The sequence below is a fragment of the Poromitra crassiceps genome (genome assembly GCF_964638095.1).
Source record: "Poromitra crassiceps genome assembly, chromosome: 3".
NCBI lineage: Eukaryota > Metazoa > Chordata > Actinopteri > Beryciformes > Melamphaidae > Poromitra > Poromitra crassiceps.
Window position 1 is genome coordinate 71,516,204 of NC_139625.1, and position 20,367 is coordinate 71,536,570.

At 42.5% G+C, this 20,367-nt stretch overlaps 1 protein-coding gene across 1 annotated transcript; it reads right to left on the bottom strand.

The window, feature by feature from the left end:
• Window positions 1–497: 497 nt before the first annotated feature.
• LOC310773248 (protein NLRC3-like) lies at window positions 498–19,306 on the bottom strand (the record flags this gene model as incomplete). Its single annotated transcript, XM_083633134.1, has 6 exons — window positions 498–1,087; window positions 1,307–1,353; window positions 9,387–9,560; window positions 12,662–12,835; window positions 13,072–14,878; window positions 19,030–19,306. 6 exons carry the CDS (start codon window positions 19,304–19,306, stop codon window positions 498–500), a joined length of 3,069 nt encoding a protein of 1,022 aa, XP_083489260.1.
• Window positions 19,307–20,367: the final 1,061 nt, after the last annotated feature.

A 20,367-nucleotide genomic window follows, 5' to 3' on the forward strand; every position in this document is an offset into this window, starting at 1 on the left:
AAAAAAAAAAAAAATCTTCATTTCTAATACAGATTAGCATTTAATTGACTGGATTGACATTGAATTGATTTGTATATTTATTACATGAATACAGTACTTATATAGTAATGAAATGGACAGCCTTGCTATTACTGAATGTTATTGGCTTTAAATATACATAAATCAATAAGTTAGCCTAGGCCTCCAGCTGTTTCAAACACAGCAGTCTCACATAGACAGAGATGCCCTGATCTCTCCATATACAGACAAACATGTACCAAGTATCACTGCTGTATCTCGTTGGCTCATTTCTGGCACTTTGTAAGTAAAAAAATAAAATAGAATAACTGTAGTTTTAAAGATTTCTCCTATTGTTCTCAGGTGTGACAAGGCCCAAAATGATCACTGTAAGCGGAGTATTGATCACTATAAGTGAATTATTTAAACAGCATGTGTATAGGGATGATTCGGGACCAAGCGTTTTGATCAATATAAGCGGTTGATCAGATTCCACTGTATCATTTCAGCAGCAGTCTTTGGTTAGCACTGTGAGTGTTTCTCTCTCCCTCCTCTATCTGACACAGAGACACTGAGGAACCAGTCGCAGGCCAGAACCCAAACCCGGGGTAGAGTGGCTCAGTGAATGTGGAGTGGAAGGTGTGGATGTGGTTCAGTGTGTCAGAGGAAACTCTGTAGAAGGACAGAGTGCCAGCAGAGCAGTCCAGATACACTGCTACTCTTTTAGACCCAGAAGGGGAGATGGAAGTTATCTCTGTTGTGCTGTTATTGTGAGAAACAGTGTAACGATAATCATAGCAGTCCAGACTCCAGGACTTTTCATTCCCTCCAATCCTGCAGTCATCACCCCTTCCTCTCCTACTGATCCCTCTGTAAGTCACTCCTATATAAACCTGTCCTTTCCTCTGGACCTCCCAGTAACAGCGACCAGTCAGACCATTTCTACACAGCAGCTGGTCCCACGAGTCAAATCTCTCTGGATGATCAGGATATGACTGCTGCCCTCTCATTATGGTCACCTTTCTGTTGTCTTCAGACAGAAGAAGCTCTCTCTTTGCTGTGTTTGGGTCCAGTGTGAGTTCACAGGCATCTGATGGAGAGAACAAGGCTCAATACAGCAGCAGCTTCTCATCTAATACACTGGTGTGTTTAATATTGGTTGATTTATTAACATATTGATTGTTAATTTCTTTTGAATGACTAGATCAAAATCGATTTGAATGACTAGATCTCACAAATGGGCATTCTATTTGAATAGGAAATGAATGTACTGCTTTGTTTTAATGAAACAAACTAAATACACACTTACACTTGCTCAGACCTGGTTTCAACCACCGCACTGCATCTTGGTCCACACTGGGGGGAGGGGGGTAAATAAAGTCAGGCGGCATAATCTCTTTGATAATACCTTCATAACCTTCCATATGAGTGATTTTACAGACGCCGTCACTCATACCCTCCTTACAACATTAAACAATATGCCTCAAATTCTCAGCAGCTCCGTTCACAATGAATTCATGAATCAGAGTACTGGAGCAGAGCGGAGTCACTCCACTCCTGTAAATAATGTCTGTAACCATAGTAACATTTACTGCAGACCAATATGGCAGCTCACATCGCCTGTGTTTTTAGTTTACTGGACACCAGTAACACCAGTAGGCATCCATTTATCCATCTAATGTCAATAAACCTCCACCAGCTCAATGGCCTTGTGGTTTGAGTGTCCGCCCTGAGACTGGGAGGTTGTGAGTTCGATCCCCGGCCGAGTCATACCAAAGACTCTAAAAATGGGACCCATTTCCTCCCTGCTTGGCACTCAGCATCAAAGGGTTGGAATTGGGGGGTTAGATCACCAAATTATTCCCGAGCGCGGCACTGCTGCTGCTCACCGCTCCCCCAGGGGATGGGTCAAATGCGGAGAACAAATTTTGCACACTCAGGTGTGTGACAATCGTTGGGCCTTTACCTTTTACCTCCACCGACAGTGGCTTAGTTTTCTCTTCTTCCACCTCATCAACTTGATGCTTTAAAGATGCAACCTTTGGCCTGAACACAGAACTTCTGCAGCAACTGCAGTATTGAGGAAACCAACTGATAGAAAATATCAGAATGTCTCAACTCTTCCCCTCGACTCAACAAATATAAAGTTATGCAACATAACAAGTTTCGAGCCTGACGAAACTTAACAACCGGCTGTCTGGTCCGGTTTTGGTTCACACTACTCAGACCGACTGAATCCACTATCAGATTCAGTATCAGCACCTGAATGTTTCCTTAACTGAACTGTGTGGGAACTGAACAGGATGAACCTCTAATAAGCAACTGCTGTATTTAGCTGCAGTGCGGACGCTAGGGGTTTTACAGACTAGTCGACTATCAAAACCACTCATCATCATAATCACCTAATCATTCATCTGTGGTTTTAGGAATAAACAATATAAATAAATAAGTGAAATGAACATAGATTTGTTTGAACAATCATTTTCTACATTATGCCATGTCAAATAAACGGTTGCCTCTCTATACCTGAGAGAGTCGAGTCGCGCAGAGAGTAGCTTCATTCCTGATGCTCCTGGATGATTGTAGCTCAGATCCAGCTCTCTCAGACGGGAGGGGTTGGAGCTCAGAACTGAGGCCAGAGAAGCACAACCTTCCTCTGTGAGCAGACAGCCTGACAGCCTGCGCGAGCACAAATGCACACACACACACACACACACACACACACACACACACACACACACACACACACACACACACACACACACACACACACACACACACACACACAACACACACACACACACACACACACACAGCATACACAGCATACACACACAAAGCATACACAAAATGCAACTTTTTCATCAGTGAGGTATAGTTTGTACTGCTGGGTAATAAAACAATATTGATAAATATCTTAGTAAAAAAAACAAATGGGGGGGAGGGGTCAGGTGGGGAGAGAGAGAGGAGATGACATGCGGCAAAGGACCTCGGGTCGGATTCGAACCCACGTCGGCCGCGCGAAGGACCGATCATACGCGTGATATCAGGTGAACCACCACGGTAAAATTTTCCTTGATTTCGAAGTAAAATAAGCTTGATAATTTTCAATAATATTGACAACAGCAGAGTTTCTCTCTTAAAACATAATTCTGGTTATTTTCAACCTAGACCTTGTTTTTCCGAGTTTTAGTTGGAAACAGGTGGATGGATTCAACATTTAATCACTTCCTTCACTGTAGTTTTACGTAGCTTCAGTTAAATCAATATTCCACTTAGTTTAAACATGGACAAACGATATTATGTACTTGACTGCACGAGACCAGAGCTTTCCCAGAGCCGCAGCTCCAGCTGCTATTGGTCCGTGATCAGCAAGCTGCGTGATCACTGGACAGGCAACCTGTCAATCACGCCAAAAACATTGACTTTTCTATTGTCTATTTTACTCTAAATGGGTGAGTAATATAAAAATGTACCCCCGTACAGAAAGGTGAAATTAGCTAAATAGACAAAAACGTGTTTTGAACCAGGCCATGCTTAATCCTGTTGTAATTGTAACGGCTTTGTGTAGGTGGTACTTGCAGCAACCCATGTTAAGGGCTTGTCCAGGAGTGGATTCGAACTGCCGACCCTCGGCTTGGGAGTCCGACATGTTAACCGCAACGCCAAGAGAGCTAGCTCCCTTGGTGGAGCTGATTAACATGCCTTTATACCTGGGGAGTGAGTTTAACCAATCCACTCACTACCACTCGGGACTCACGAGGAATCCGCGCTGATTCAACTCGGTTACACTATGATGGGCATTTTAACATGGGCGTGAACAGGCAATGACTCCCTTTTGGAGCCAGCCTCAAGTCGCTATTCGAGGAACTACAGCTTTCAGTATCACTTATAAAGCTTCTTCTGCCAAACCCCAAGCTTGCCGCCTGTGTGTAATGCCTATTCTGAACTTCTTCAATCTGGCAATCGTTTACTTCAGGTTTCACCAACAGAGGCAGTGAGGAGAGAAATAATGAAATATTATCTCAGGAGAGAAAGTACAGCTGAATGGTCATCCTAGGCCTCAGTCCAAAAACGCACATTGGCCCACCCCACTTTAAAGAGTTAAATCGGCTTCCAGTGGAAATCAAGAGTCCAACAGTTGAAGCTTACAATGGTATATAAAATATTATATGACCTTTGCCCCCAACTACTTCAACAAGTACTTCCAGTATGTCCATGACATCCATAGTCAGAACACAAGAGCCAGTGTAGCAGATTTAAAATTGCCCAATCTAAAGACCAAAGTAGGAAGAAGTACGTTCCTCTATTGGGGTGGAGAGGAATGGAACAAAATCACTAAGGAAATTAGGCTTGCTAATTCTCTAAATGGTTTTAAAAACATTCTGAAAAAAATATTTTTGAGCAAGCTTGTGTAAAACGTGAGTCCCCTGGTGTTATATGTTGTTTTTTATCTTCTGTTCTTTTTATCCTTTGACTGTTCTGTATTGCTTTATCTGATATTACTATGCTGATGTGTGTCATGTTTTACAAGACCAAGGACCATGATGGAAATAAGTGTTCACACTTTTCATGTTATCCCTTGGATGTCTGTCTTGCATTATCCAGAATAAAATTCATTCATTCATTCAATGTTGGTTTCTCAGATGGTTTCGAAAACCACATCAGCAGGAGAGTTAAGGTAGTTTCTCTGACATTAATGTGCATGTTAATTTAAATGGTCTGTTGAACAGTAACAGTGATCCTGACCTGAGAGTCTCCAGTCTGCAGTGTGGACTCCCCAGTCCAGCAGAGACCAGCTTCATTCCAGAATCATGCAAGTTGTTGTTACTCAGGTCCAGCTCTCTCAGACTAGAGGACTGGGAGCTGAGAACTGAGCCCAGAGCTTCACAGCTCCTCTCTGACAGCTGACAGACACTCAGCCTGAAGGACAAGAAGACATGTGAAACTCACCGGTAGCAAGCACACTCAAAAATAGATAAAAACTTGGGTGCCAGGCAAGTCCAGAAGTGAGAAAAAGCCAGCACCCCACTGACACCAGTCCTTTTACAGGTTTTAATGAATGATTCATTAAAACCTGTAAAAGGACATTTGGTGTGCTGGCTTTTTCTCACTTCAAGAACACATGTGGTAATGTTGTTCTGTAGTATTTAATCTCATTATGTCTACTGACAGACTATATTGATGAGGGTAACTGAATCTTATATTTAATGTCATTATACTCACTTTAATCATATACAGCAGTCAATCTATGTTGCCTGCCTGCTGTGTATCTCCTGTCTTTTCTTTTATCTACACTCGTCTTGTTTTAATTATGCTGGTGTTTGCCATGCTTGTTCTTTTTATCTGAGTATGATCTTTTAAAATGCTATGTCTCTTATGCACTGTACGGCGACCTTGGGTGTTTTGAAATGTGTCTCCAAATAACATGTATTATTAATATTATTATTATTATTATTATTATTGTTGTTGTATTATTTTATACTGACAGAGTGTAATTATGAGGGTAACTGACCCTTATATGTATGCCATTATTGTATTATTTCTACTATTGTATTATTGTATTGTACTATTGTATTCTTTCTATTGATGAGGCTGATAAACTGACCCTTTATTTTACTTACATTTAAATGGATATAAATTAGAAAACGCTTTAAAAACAAGTGGATATAAATAAATACTGCAAAATATAAAAATGATAAACAAGACGAAGAAGTGAGGTAAGACAACAAAGCTTGCACAAAAGCAAATCAATAAAACTGTGCTAGCAAATCTGCAGCATCAGTACCACAGGAACGATTTCCAGTCTGGAAGCCCTGAGGACTTAAGTGAAATGACTGATCTCGGATGGTTCTCATCTCACAGAGAACTAAGACCTTCACAGTGTAATTCAGGATCAAAATAACTAGCCTGCTTTAAATGTGTTCAATGACATTTTAATATGAATTATCTATCTAACTGGTAACTGCAGGGCAGATGTTAAAACTGGGGAGATGATCATGTCACCTTCCCACTGGTTACAATCTAGCTGTTCTATTTGCTATTTGCTGGAGATGTGACAGAGAATTATGGCTGAGAGGAACAGAGAGGTGCAGTCATCCAATGGCAAGATATCAGAGCATAAATGATCTTCTCTGAGTCAATGAGCTTCACTAGATTTAGTTTCTATCCGCATCGCTCAACTAGAGAAAAAGGGGCATAGCTTTGTTATAGGGCAGTGGTTCCAAATGGTGTGCCGCGGCACACTTGTGTGACGTGTTGTCAGAGCGCATTTCAAATGATTTCAAATGGAAAGAAGACGAAAAGTAAAGCAATGATTTTACTTTCAGTTTTGTTTCACTAAGTTTCCCATCACATGGACTCTCTCTCAGCAGCCCCCCATGACAACAAATAGAATAATGATGATTAAGAACTGCATTCAATGAAGAGAGTGTCAACTAGCAGCATATGTCAGCCGGTCAGACAGCAAAGATGACAGAGTAACAGGTGGATCGAGGCAGGGAGGAAAATCGGTCAGATTTAATAACAGAATGTAAATTGCTCATTAATTGGTTTGATTAGCCTAAATGGTATGTTGATGTTTGATGTAATTTTACAAAGTTTCAAATGAATTATTGAATTATTTTGTGAAGTAGCCTAAATACATTTGTTAAGTACCGTAAATTCCGGACCATAAGGCGCACCGGTGTATAAGCCGCAGCAGCAAAATTGCCTGTTTGTTACATATATAAGCCGCACCGGACTATAAGCCGCGGGTGTTTTAATGTTTAATTACCATATGTAAGGGTTCGTGCACAGAGGGGATTGTCGGGAAAGAGATGGCTGTTTGGGGAAGCTCCCATTTATTAACATTTCAACAAAATAAATATAAAAAATAAAATAATAATAATAAAACAATCCTCAAAAGGATAAGGTAAGGTGCTGTAAACAAAATAACTGTAAAACAATAATAAAACAATCCTCAAAAGGATAAGGTGCTGTCAACAATCCAAACAGAAAAGTATAATTACGGTAATCCTTGTCTTCATCTTTTAGGTGAAGGTGCAGCAAACGGCTGTAAACAGAGTCAAAGTCAAGTCACTAATCCTCGTCTTCCTCTTCTTCCTGCGTACTGAAACCACCAAAGTCCTCAACTTCAGTGTCGGAAATGAACAGGTTCAGGGTGGCTTCGTCAACCACTCTCCTCTCTCCTTCGTTGTCACTCTCAAAACCAACAAACTCCTCTTCGTCACTGTCGGTGTCGGAATCGAACAGCCTCTGAAGGCGCTCAGCTGTGGCGGCGTCATCATCACGCAGCAGTCCAGCCTTTCGGAACCCGTTGGTGATCGTGGATGTTTTCACACTCCTCCACGCTGTCAGGATCCACTGGCAAACTTGAGCGAAAGTTGCTTTTCGCATGCGACCAGTTTTGGTGAATGATTTATCGCCGCTCGTCATCCACGCCTCCCACTGAACGCGTAGTGCCACTTTGAACGCACGATTGACACTGATGTCAAGTGGCTGCAGATGCTTCGTTGTGCCCCCAGGAATCACAGCTGGAATTGAGTTTGTGCTCTTGATGGCTGCTTTCACGGAATCTGTTATATGAGCCCTCATGCTGTCGAGAACGAGCAAAGCTTTTTTTTGGCGAAAGAATCCTCCAGGGCGCTTGACGTAGCACTCAGCCAGCCACTCCTTCATGACACTCTCCATCATCCATCCTTTCTTGTTGACTCTGAGGCATATCCCGCTGGGAATTTTTTCTTTCGGCATCGTGATCCGCTTAAAAATCACCATTGGCGGCAGCTTTACTCCAGATGCAGAGCAGGCCAGAACACAAGTGAAATTCGTTCTCTCGTGCCCAGTGGTTCTCAACGTGATCGACGATTCACCTTTCTTGTTAACAGTCCGAGTGAGTGGCAGGTCGAACGTCAAAGGCACTTCATCCATATTTATGATCTGCTCCGGTTCGATGGAATATTCCTTGATCTTCCTTTGTGTGAATTCGCCGAAGTTTGTGATTTTCTCCTGGTAGTCGGGAGGGAGTTGTTGGCACACAGTAGTTCTCGCCCGGACGGACAGTCCCTTTCGTCTCATGAATCGGAAGCACCAAGATGGGCCACCTCTGAAATGTTCAATTTTCATTTCGGTGGCGACTGTTTTGGCCTTCAGTCGGATCTGCACGGTGGAAACACCTCGACCGTCTGCTCTCTGGGTCAACACCCAATCTTCAAGGGAATCTTCAAGTTCGGGCCATCTGCTTTTATGACCTCTGAAGGACTTTTTGGTCTTTTTGCACTGAGACAGTTCCTCCTGCTGCCCCTTCCAACGCCTCACCATTGACTCGTTGATGCCAAGGCTACGGGCTGCTGCTCGATTTCCGTCTTTTAATGCGAGATTGACTGCTTTCAACTTGAAAGCTGCGTCGTGTGAATTTCTGCGTTTCTTCCCCATGGTGAGTGAGAGAGAGTTACCGGTAGTGCACGACCGTTTGCTGCTACTGCTCCTCTTGTTGTGATTCCGGTCTGCTACTATAATGAACTTTGAACCGGTAGGAGTAACCGGTTGATTTCCGCCAAATGATGTCAAGTCAAGTCAAATTTTATTTATATAGCACCTTTCATACACAAAGGCAATTCAAGGTGCTTTACAAAAAAATAATCGAAAAAACAAGCAGCAAAGCAATGCACATAAAATAACCTGTAAAATCCATCGATTTTGGAGGTCACCGAGTGGCCGTTTGCTTACCGTAATTACCATATGTAAGGGTTCATGCACAGAGGGGATTGTCGGGAAAGAGATGGCTGTTTGAGGAAGCTCCCATTTACCGTATTAACATTTCAACAAAACAACATAACACAACACCACCTTTGTTTTTTTTTACAGTGCACACAGTGTCCGCGGTGTGGTGAAAAGGGGGCAAGAGAGGAAATTAAAACAGAAGTGGATTTATAGTTAGAAAGAGTGCTAAAGAAGAGATATTTTTATTTTTTCATTTTTTCTGAAAAAATCCATAGATAAGCCGCACCGTTATATAAGCCGCAGGGCCAAAAAACGGGGGAAAAGCCGCGGCTTATAGTCCGGAATTTACGGTAAATAAAAAGTATTTACAGGCTATTTTGCATGGATATGAATACAGGTGTGCCTTTCCGTGTGCCTTGGGCACAAAAGGTTTGAAAATCACTGTGTTAGGGGCCGGATAGGCGGAGATCTCCAATCATCTGAGAGCTGAGACTATATAGAGCTTCACTGCTGTGTATACCATATGAAGCTGGATCAATAAAACACAAATCATCATGTAAAACCTGCAGGGCAACCTTTGTAGATTAAGGAAAACTGTTTTGAGAGAACGGACCTTGGTTTGGAGAAATGTGTTGAATCAACTGAGAAAAACTGTAAACTGATTTTACCTCAGAGTCTCCAGTCTGCACTCTGGGCTCTCCAGTCCAGTAGAAACCAGCTTCATTCCTGAATCCCGTAAGTCATTGACACTCAGGTCCAGCTCTCTCAGATGGGAGGGGTTGGACTTCAGAGCTGAGACCAGGACTTCACAGTGAGTCTCTAACAAGCTGCAGCCACTCAATCTGAATAAAGAATAAAGCAAGTAGCTTTAAAATAAAACATTCTTGAAGCTTTCAACAATCCAGTGTTTCATAATCCAATGGACTTCAGCATGTTGTCAGTGTGAGGATTTATTACACAAAGTAACATGTTAGGTCTAGCTAGCCCCATAAAACTTAAACTGTGCACAGATAGAAGAGCGTACTAAAATCAACACATTACTTTTTATCCCTCTATATAAAAAAAAAAAAAATATATATATATATATATATATATATATATATATATATATATATATATATATACCACAGTGTGTATCCAGTTGGATCCATACCTGGGTGATTATGTGCACTATATGTTCTGGGTAATTACCTCAATAAAAAATATGATCAGTAATTATTATGCCTCCAAGACTCACATTAAAGTTTTGCCCCCAATAGCCGGAGGCCATTTTGGAGCTATCTGAACTCTTGTATCTTTAAAACTATATCATCAACAAAGTTCATTATTCATTAGAATACAAAAGGATTGTGTGAAAGCAACATGAGGAGAATATGAGATAGCCTCTAAAACCAGATTCTGTCTGATTTCAGATGGGATAACTCTATAGACCTTTTTACTGTTTGTAAACAGCGAAGACGTATTTCGTGGGTGGAGCTGAACTCGGTGCAAAAAGTTACAACTAGTGGTTCAGCTGTCATACAAATATGGAAGATGCTGACGCCTCCTCCACGTATTTTAAAGCTTTGCCAGCAACAGACAGGTAACCTTACAGAAATAAGCTAACTCTTTCAATGGGGTGAGATTTCTTGACCCGTACTCACTGTCAGGATGGGTCTAGGACAGAGGTGGGCAACATTTTTTACCTGAGGGCCATACTGACTCAAGTAAGCGAAGGGCCACACATTGGAGATTATGGGCCCTATTCTCCCACAAGCCTTCGGCGCTAAAACGGGCCTTAAACGCAAAAAAACGTGCCTTGCGCCTGTTTTGGGACGATATCAATATGGCTTTACGCTGCCAAATGCGCTTTAGGCCGAATGGGCGTGGCGCAGTCCCAGAATGGGCCAAAGTGGGCGTGTCGGCGCTAAATACCGGCGTACTGCTATCTTCCGATCTGGCGTTAATTTAGCGCCTTGCGCCTTTGAAAAGCAGGCCTATTCAGTGGGCCAGTCCCTCCCCTCTCTCCTCTGTCACCCTTCTCTGTGTCACTCTCTCCCTCTCTCCTACTGACAGGAGCAGGCATTGGTGTGCGTTTACCAGTTTATTGTGAAATAAATCCTTCCGCGTTGAGTTACTGTCACAAGCCTGTGTGACAACGCGTCCAGCCTGGGTAAAACAACTCCGTGTACCGCTTTGAGGCTGCAGGCAGTCTGACAGGCACAATACGACTGTCTCTCTCTGACTGCCTGTGAATGCCCCAGCATGCAATTGGGTACTCAATTTCGCTACTAAATAGCAACCAAATGAGGCGAAATAGATATAAAAGGTTGATCTAAAATAATGTGTAATGGTAACACAGCCTGCAATTGTAGAACATTTCAATATTGGACCAAATAAATCATCAAAATTAAAACACCACCCTAAGTGAAACATATATGTCCTCCTGGGCCTATATATATCCTTTGTCGATTTAACGTCATTTAGATAAGTGTCAGCGGAATGCGCTTCAGAACGCGCTTCTACTGTCATGTGCTATACTGTGATGTCCTTCTACTGTCATGTGCTATACTGTGATGTCCGCTCCAATAACTTGGCCCAACTTCACATTTAGTTTTACAATAAAAACACATTTATGCAATGACTTTACATAATGTAGGGTATATTTATGTGCATCATTCTACCTGCAGCAGGGGAGAGAAAACGATATCCTTCTGAACAAACTTTCACCAATATAAAATTAATCTCATCATATAGGGATAGGCTATATTTTTGTAGCTGATGCCTTTAGAACATTATTTTCACTTTGATCTTGCTATAGTGTAGCGTATTTACATGCTTGCAGTATTGAAACTGCAGTTAGATTGGTTTGAGAAGCATAATAATATGGAATAATAGCCTATAATGCAGACAGACAGACTGGATGAAGGGAGGGGGGGGGGGCAGAGCGTTTGGCTTTCGTCTGGTTTTGCGGGATCACTGGAATTGGAGCTAAAAAGGCAAGCGTGCGATTCGTTTATTGCAGTTATCCAATGAGCATGACGGTGCATAATTTTACGCTTAAAAGGCGTGGTTGTAATGCTTTTGGCTGCGTGTAGCGCCAGCACGACGATATCAAGTGCGCTGGTCCACGCCCACTGATTTGGGCTGGGCCAGGCGCTCGGCCTAGAAACAGCGCCGATGCAATGATAGGGACCTATACCTGCCAACACTCCTGATTTTCGCGGGAGTCTCCTTATTTTTAACCCTCTCTCCCGTTGTGATTGGTAATTTCTTGTTAATCTCCTGATATAATAGTGATACAAATCCAATGGCTGAAGCAGATGAGATTTATTAACATAATTCTGCCTTTTATTGAGTTTTTGGGGGTCGTTTTGTTTTTCTTTGAGTGGGCCTGGGCCACAAGAAATGACTGTAGAACAGTCATTTCTTACACATGAGATTACTTTAAGCCTTTTAGTCATAAAGATTACTGAAAGATAGCCTATTCCATATTCCAGACTGAAATGTTATAACAGAAGTGGAGTATTGGCCAGAATGACATGAACATTTGGACACTTATTCAGCGGTTATCTTGCATGTTGCGTTCAGGTGCACTGTAAAAAAACAAAAAACAAAAAAACCCATTTTTTTTTTTTTTTTTCTTCAATTCCCCGCGGGCCGTATTTTGCCCATGTGTGGTCTAGGATCCAAACATCGCCAAAGTTGCAGTGCCGGACATCGTCATATTCCTAGTGGGAATGTCCAGCGTCTATACGCATACGGCACAAGATGCCTTTTTCCTGTATTCCGGGGATCTCTCTCGTTTCGGCTTGAGTGCCGCAGAGTTTTGGATGCCGCGGAGTTTTGGATACCGCGATGCGTGCGCAACTAACCCTGTGATGTCCACCGTAAAAGGGTCTATACAGCTGTCCTCAAATTACAATATCAATATATCAACACATTATTAAATATTATGTCTGACCTCAGAGTCTCCAATCTGCAGTGTGGACTCTCCAGTCCAGCAGAAAGCAGCTTCACCATAGAATGCTGCAGGTTGTTGTAACTCAGGTCCACCTCTGTCAGATGGGAGGGGTTGGACTTCAGAGCTGAGACCAGGACTTCACAGTGAGTCTCTGACAAGCTGCAGCCCCTCAATCTGAATAAAGAATACCGGAGGGTTCGACTTCAGAGGTGAGACCAGTAATGTGATTACAGTGACACATTACTTTGTACGTGTTATGCCCAACACTGTGTGCACCACTGCTATGTAGAACAACAGTTAATAGTGTGTATGTTTGAGGAAGTATAGATCTTTAGTGTAATTCTGATGGTGTCAAGTATGAAGGTCACTCTACACGGTTCTATACTATTAGTATTCACATCAGTACTAACCGAGCCTTCCTGCAGTTCCTCACAGCTGGGATCAGTCTCAATCGCCCCCCCTCTGATGTGTTGTAGGCCTCCAGGTCCAAAACATCCAGAACCTCCTCTGACATCTGTATCATGTAGGCCAGCGCTGAGCAGTGGATCTCAGATAGTCTCTTCTCTGATCTGGTCTCTGACTTCAGGAACTGTTGGATCTCCTGATGTACTGACTGGTCGTTCATCTCCATCAAACAGTGGAAGATGTTGATGCTTCGGTCAGGAGAAGTACTGGAGCTGTTCTCCTTCAGGTTGCTGATGGCTGTCTGGATGCTTTCTGCTCTGCTCTCTGTCTGATCCAGCAGGCCTCCTAAGAGACTTTGGCTTTTCTCCAATGAGAGGCCATGAAGGAAGCGGACAAAGAGGTCCAGGTGACCATTTTTACTGTCCAGGGATTTGTCCATGGCTCTCCACAGGAAGATATCGAGGGTTTGTCTACTGCGTTCATATCTACCCCAGACGTTTCCCAGGAATGTCTCCAGTACCTGCCAGTTCTCATCCCTGTTTGTGTAACAGTGGGACATGTAGACAGCAGCCAGAAACTCCTGAATGCTCAGATGGACAAAGCAGAAGACCTTCTCCTGGACCTGGTACAGCCCACTCTCCTCTTTAAAGATTTGTGTGAACACTCCAGAGTACACTGAGGCCGCTCTGATATCAATGCCACACTTTCTCAGGTCGGCTTCATAGAAGATCAGGTTACCTTCCTCCAGCTGCTCAAACGCCAGTTTTCCCAGAGAGAGAATCATCGTCCTGGTCTCTGTAGTCCAGTGTGGATTTGTCTCAGCTCTCTTATGATACTTGATGTTTCCCCGTTTGGACTGAACGATCAGGAAGTGGATGTACATCTCAGTCAGGGTCTTGGGTAGGTCTCCTCTCTCACTGGTTTTCAACATAGAGACCAGAACTGTAGCAGTGATCCAGCAGAAGACTGGGATGTGGCACATGATGTGGAGACTTCGTGAAGTCTTGATGTGGGAGATGATTCTCCTGGCCTGCTCCTCATCTCTGAATCTCTTCTTGAAGTACTCGTCCTTCTGTGGGTCAGTGAAGCCTCTTATTTCTGTCACCATGTTGACACACTCAGGAGGGATCTGATTGGCTGCTGCAGGTCGTGTGGTTATCCAGCGGCGAGCAGCGGGAAGCAGTTTCCCCTTGATGAGGTTTGTCAGCAGCACATCCACTGAGGTTGACTCTGTGACATCAGTCACAATCTCGTTGTTCTGGAAGTCTAGAGGAAGTCGACACTCATCCAGACCGTCAAAGATAAACACAACCAGGAACTTGTCAAACCTGCAGATTCCTGCTTCTTTTGTCTCACTAAAGAAGCGGTGAATAAGTTCCACCAAGCTGAACTTTTTCTCTTTCAGCAGATTCAGCTCTCGGAAAGTGAATGGAAATATGAACTGTATATCCTGGTTGGTTTTGTCTTGAGCCCAGTCCAGAGTGAACTTCTGTGTTAAGACTGTTTTCCCAATGCCAGCCACTCCCTTTGTCATCAATGTTCTGGGTGGTTTATCTCTTCCAGGTAAGGGTTTAAAGATGTCTTCACATTTGATTGTTGTTTCTGCTCTCTGGTTTCTGAATGCTGTTTCAAGCTGTCTGACCTCATGTTCCTCATTGACCTCTCCACTCTCTCCCACTATGAGGTAAAGCACTGTGTAGATCTCATTCAGGAGTGTTGGGTTTCCTGCTTTAGCAATCCCTTCAAACAAATCCTGAAAATTCTCTGTCAGATTGGATTTGAGTTGACGTTGGCACTCTCCAGTAAGAGTTTCTGAAAGAACAAACAAATTAATTCAATAAGAGGTGAGTAGAGTAATGCAAGCATGTCCTGATAATTTACACACTCCATGGACTCTATTCAGCTCATTACTGGTGGGTGGACAAGCAGGTCCTGACTGGATGTAAGGAATAAGGTAGCTGTTGTAGAATAATTTATTAATACTCAACCACGAGTTTCATGAAACCAATCAGATTCCTTAATGGTTAAGGCTGGTGTTTTTATGCATTTCTTACAGCCAACAAATCCTATGAAAATAACAAAATCAGCAATGATTTTGTTTTGCCAACAAGTCTCGTCCATGTAACTGGGCCCAATGAAGCCATGTCCATAGAACTCCATTGTATAATAAATAAATAAATGAATGAATGAATAAAAACACGTCTAAGAGCCATGCTGCTGCTCTGGGCAGCATTACACCTTTTTTTCCAAGCAACTTAATAAGCCAGCTGTAAACACGTTTGCGATCTCAGGAAAGTAGCTCAGTAGCATCGGAAATAAAAAATAGTCTCCATAATGAATTTGTTCCCATTTGAATTTGATTGGGTAATAACTACAACAGCCTGACTTTTCATGGTGACAGTTAAACTGAAACCATGGGCCCTATCTTCGTACAGGCGATATCCCCTATTAGCGCTTGCACACCTGTTTGCGCGTGCCGTAACGCAGGCAAGATAACAGTCCGCCTTGCGCATTTGTCCAGGTGGTATGCCGTGTTTTGCACCCCCGCCCAGCAGCAAAAAAAGCATCCCCACCTCACGGGAGCATAATTGTATTTATTTATACAGAAATGTAACTGTTTAAAAGTGATATAATTGTCTGGTAGACGTGACCTCCTGCTGTTTGCGCGAGGCATGCAATATGCTGTAATTCTCTCCATGCGTAATAGAGTGTACTCACTCGTGCGAGGACAGAGAGAGATGGAGAGAGCTTATTCACAGATTGTCTGTGGTGCCAACGGCCCTCCGGGTTATGAAGGTAAATAGCCTATGTCCATTGTCCAACAGGTTTTCTCAATTAATTTCCCTCTTTGCGATGTGATAAAAGTTTCTCAGTGAGTTATAGTTGATTGCCTCACTGAATTATCTGCTAATACCCAATTTTAGCAGCATAATTTGATGTCCTGGTGTGGCAAGTCTGTGCGTAATGACATATCCAAAAGGAATTTTACTTTGCACTGCGCTGCGCTCCCAGTGCAGCAAGGTATTTAGTGCGGTAAGAGGTCCTTTTCAAAGCTCTTAGCGCAAAGTAATTGCGCGCTGCTGACGATAGGATAATGCCATCTATCCCCACATTTTAGCGTTGAAACGCCTGCTTTGGCATGTGGCACGCCTATGCCCAGTACAAGCATGGCTTGTGCCCACCCCCAATTTGCATTGCACATGGCGTTAAACGAGCGCAAACGCTTAATTAGCGCTTTTGGGAAGATAGTGCCCCATGTCTTTATGTGCTGTATTTCAAGGTTTTTACCTTACAATTGGAGCCAATAATGACTTCTGGGTTGATGGCTAAGAACAGTATGTTGGAAGTCAGAAAGTAATGGGAGTAGAGCAAACACATTGTTGATGTTGTTATTTTCATTGGTTTTTGTTGCAAGTAAGTGAAAGATTTATAGCTTTTACTGAGCTTTTTTTTATCCATCCATTGGAATGGATGGGGGATCTGAGTGTTACCGGAAGGGAAATAGGGAAATTAATAGGGAAATACTGTTTTGATTTTCTAAAGATACAATCAGCTTATAAGGCATATTATTGAGTATGTATACAGAATATTCAACTCAGGAGGCTTTGGCCATACTGTTTTCTGGAGAAACTAATACAATGTACAGTATTATTATTATTAATTTGGATTGCTAATGATGTATGAGTGCATTTAGCGTAGAAATCCATCATTACAATATTTGTGTGTGGAACATAATTGGGTTCTGACAGTCCAGTACCTTTGTCTTCAGGAGAGACAGTGTCAGTCTCCTCTGTCCTGGCATGAGTTTGGACTGAAACATAAACATGTAGAGTCTGATGTGAATTGCAGAATAATCAGAAAGATTTTTCATTCACAAAATCCAGCAAACTATTTACCATTTGCATTAGCGCTGATATTGAAGATTATATTAGCCCCTTCAAGGTTAGCTCCGGTAAAATCAGGTGTATTGACGACACCTCCGGTCTGTGCCATGATTGTCCTGTTTCCTGCTTCTCTTGGGTTTTTACCAGCATCTCCCACCGTTTGCTCTGCAAGATTCAAGATTCAAGATTCAAGATTCAAGATTCAAGATTTTTATTGTCACTCACTCCGTAGTACAAGTATCACGTGTGAAATTCTTGTGCTGTAGGCTCCATTACAACATAGTGCAAAAATTAAAAGATATATAAATAAAAAAAGAGGCCCATAGTGCAAATGGCATGAACATACTTTAAACATAATTAAACATAATAACATTCTGTTAGGTGCAAATAGCGTATACCTAATTAAACATACTATTGAACATTAGTCATACATAATGGTACCATCTACAGTGCGGTACAGTACGGCTACTACACTATTTGTATATGTTAAGGAGTCTCGTGGCCTGTGAGAAGAAACTGTCCCTCAAGCGATTTGTGCGTGCTCTTGGGACCCTGTATCTCCTCCCTGAGGGTAGCAGGGAGAACAGACTGTTGTGTGTGTGCAGTGAACAGACAAAAAGATGAATCATTGGTTGGAGACTGGTTAGTTCATCAGCATTGACAAAAGTGTTCTGAGATTCAGTTATGTTAAAGCTGATTTAACTAATTTTGATCATGGTCATTTTGGTCATTTTGATATATGAAGTGCTTTATGATTGTGGGTGTGACATCATCACCACACTGGCCACCACTCGACGTCCTGAACATGCTCAGTTGACATTATCAGTGGGTAAGACATCATCAGTCACCACCACTGGCCATCACTCGACTATGATGATGATGTACTCGACGATTGTGGGGCAAGACATCATCAGTGGGTATGACATCACTCGACGATTGTGGGGCAAGACATCATCAGTGGGTATGACATCACTCGACGATTGTGGGGCAAGACATCATCAGTGGGTATGACATCACTCTACGATTGTGGGGCAAGACATCATCAGTGGGTATGACATCACTCGACGATTGTGGGGCAAGACATCATCAGTGGGTATGACATCACTCGACGATTGTGGGGCAAGACATCATCAGTGGGTAAGACATCACTTTGACGATTGTGGGGCAAGACATCATCAGTGGGTACGACATCACTCGACGATTGTGGGGCAAGACATCATCAGTGGGTATGACATCACTTTGACGATTGTGGGGCAAGACATCATCAGTGGGTATGACATCACTCGACGATTGTGGGGCAAGACATCATCAGTGGGTATGACATCACTCGACGATTGTGGGGCAAGACATCATCAGTGGGTATAGAAAAAATAGAGAAATACCCGCACACTGGAGCAGCTCCAATATAATTAATTAAACAGCTACTGCAAGCTTTCAACCCACACAGGGGTCTTCATCAGGCAAATGGAATGAGGGAAGACATAACAGGTATATATATGTATTTTATTGCAATTACTGAGGATTGTAGGCTACCTGCATTTGTATAAAAAAATGACTGATTGCGCCTTTATTTTTGGCCGCAGTCAGGTCCTTTTAAGGTGCTGGTTACCTGCTATTGGCTATGCACTTTAGGCTTAATTGACTCACGGCAGCTGCCGTTAATGTACTGTCATCAGCCCTTGTCCCCATATATACCTGTTATGTCTTCCCTCATGCCATTTGCCTGATGATTGCCTTGCAGTAGCTGTTTAATTAAATATATTGGAGCTGCTCCAGTGTGCGGGTATTTCTCTATTTTTTCTCTATTGTGCCTCTGTACCCAGCACCTGGCCTAACAAAAGGTTGGATGTGCACACAAACCTTCTATTGAACAACATCATCAGTGGGTATGACATCATCAGTCGGTGGCATTTACATGCTCAGTTGATGGATTATGTTAGTTTATTACTAAATAGGGCGGATTGTGTTCGTGTGGGTCGCCGCGCGGCCGCCGGCCACTCTATTATATTAATAATATTTGTGATGCATGATTGTGTCCTTTTTCAAATGTCCCTTCTTTTAAATCTTCGCATTTCTTACCTTTTTGTCCAGGGCTGCTGTTTGACAAACTCTGCACTAGATCGTTCCTGGGGATCTTCGTTAAAACCTCCTTGGTCACCTCCAGAATGTTTCCGCTGTAGGTCTTCACCATCTCATCCACTGTGTCGTGCCTGTCTGCCTTCTTCAGTCGTCTCTTTTTGATGGCTGGGAAACCTTCCAGGCTGTCATCTTGCTGCAGGACCCACTTGAACTTCTTGAACTCTTTCTTTCTCAAATGCTCCAGCGTTTCCAAGAGCTTCTCTTTATCCGTCGCCATCGTTGCTCCCTGGTCAAATCACAGGTAATATTCAACTCCAAGAACAATGGTCACAGCTCACACAAGTAATTAGTAATGCAATTGATAATATTTGTTCTATTGTCAGACCTTATCAACCCCTTCATTACAACAAAGAACAATCCATGACTTTTCCATGACTTTAAAAACAAATTACCATGAACAAACATTTTGTGAAGTCTCGGTGTATACATGAAAAAGTGAGTTACGACATTCTACTTTAAAATGTCACTAGCCTACACTTCACTTACTGTAATGCAGCCTTTAAAACCAGGAAAATACAACATTTATGCTGTATCACCATATTACCATATCCAACATCTAAGACCATATCTAGTCTCATATCACAATAAAATCAATATTATATTGCCCACCCCTAATATTGAGTGCCAGAATCAACCTCCCAATGATGCAATTTGCAGACAAAACATCATTAGATTTCATTGATTATTAATCACTGATTTCAACTTATTTCTGGTGTAAATGTGTCTTGTGAAGTTAAATGAGCCGAGGTCATGGTGTTGTTTATGAATTTTATTCACTCACTTTCACTCTTTTGCAGGAATTCAGGTTGCTTAAATGCCTTGTGGTTGACTCTAAATCTAGGGATCCACTTTCACTTGACCAACCTGTTCCTGCCTGCTTTTGAGCACTGACCAACTGTAGCCTATTAAAGCTTTTACATGGTTTACATTTTTAATCACTTATTAAACAGCGTCATGACTCAATAACGTTACTTGGCAGAGGGTCTGGGCTGCGCTGACTGAGCGCATTTCCTCGTCAAACTCCGATGGTGAAAAAAGTTTGCTTGTCACAAAATAACACTCGTTTGACTTGACTTATTTGAGGGAATGTAATTATCTTATCCTGTCGCTCTTTGAACAAGTCAGGATGTCTATCGGCGAGATGTTTGGCCAAGCTTTCCTTCGCATGCACAGCTTTGAAGCATTGTTTACAGACAGAGGCGATGTTGTGTCCGTGGGCTTCCCCTTACTGTCAGCAACGTAACATAGGCCTAAGCAAAAAAAATCCCATATTTCACT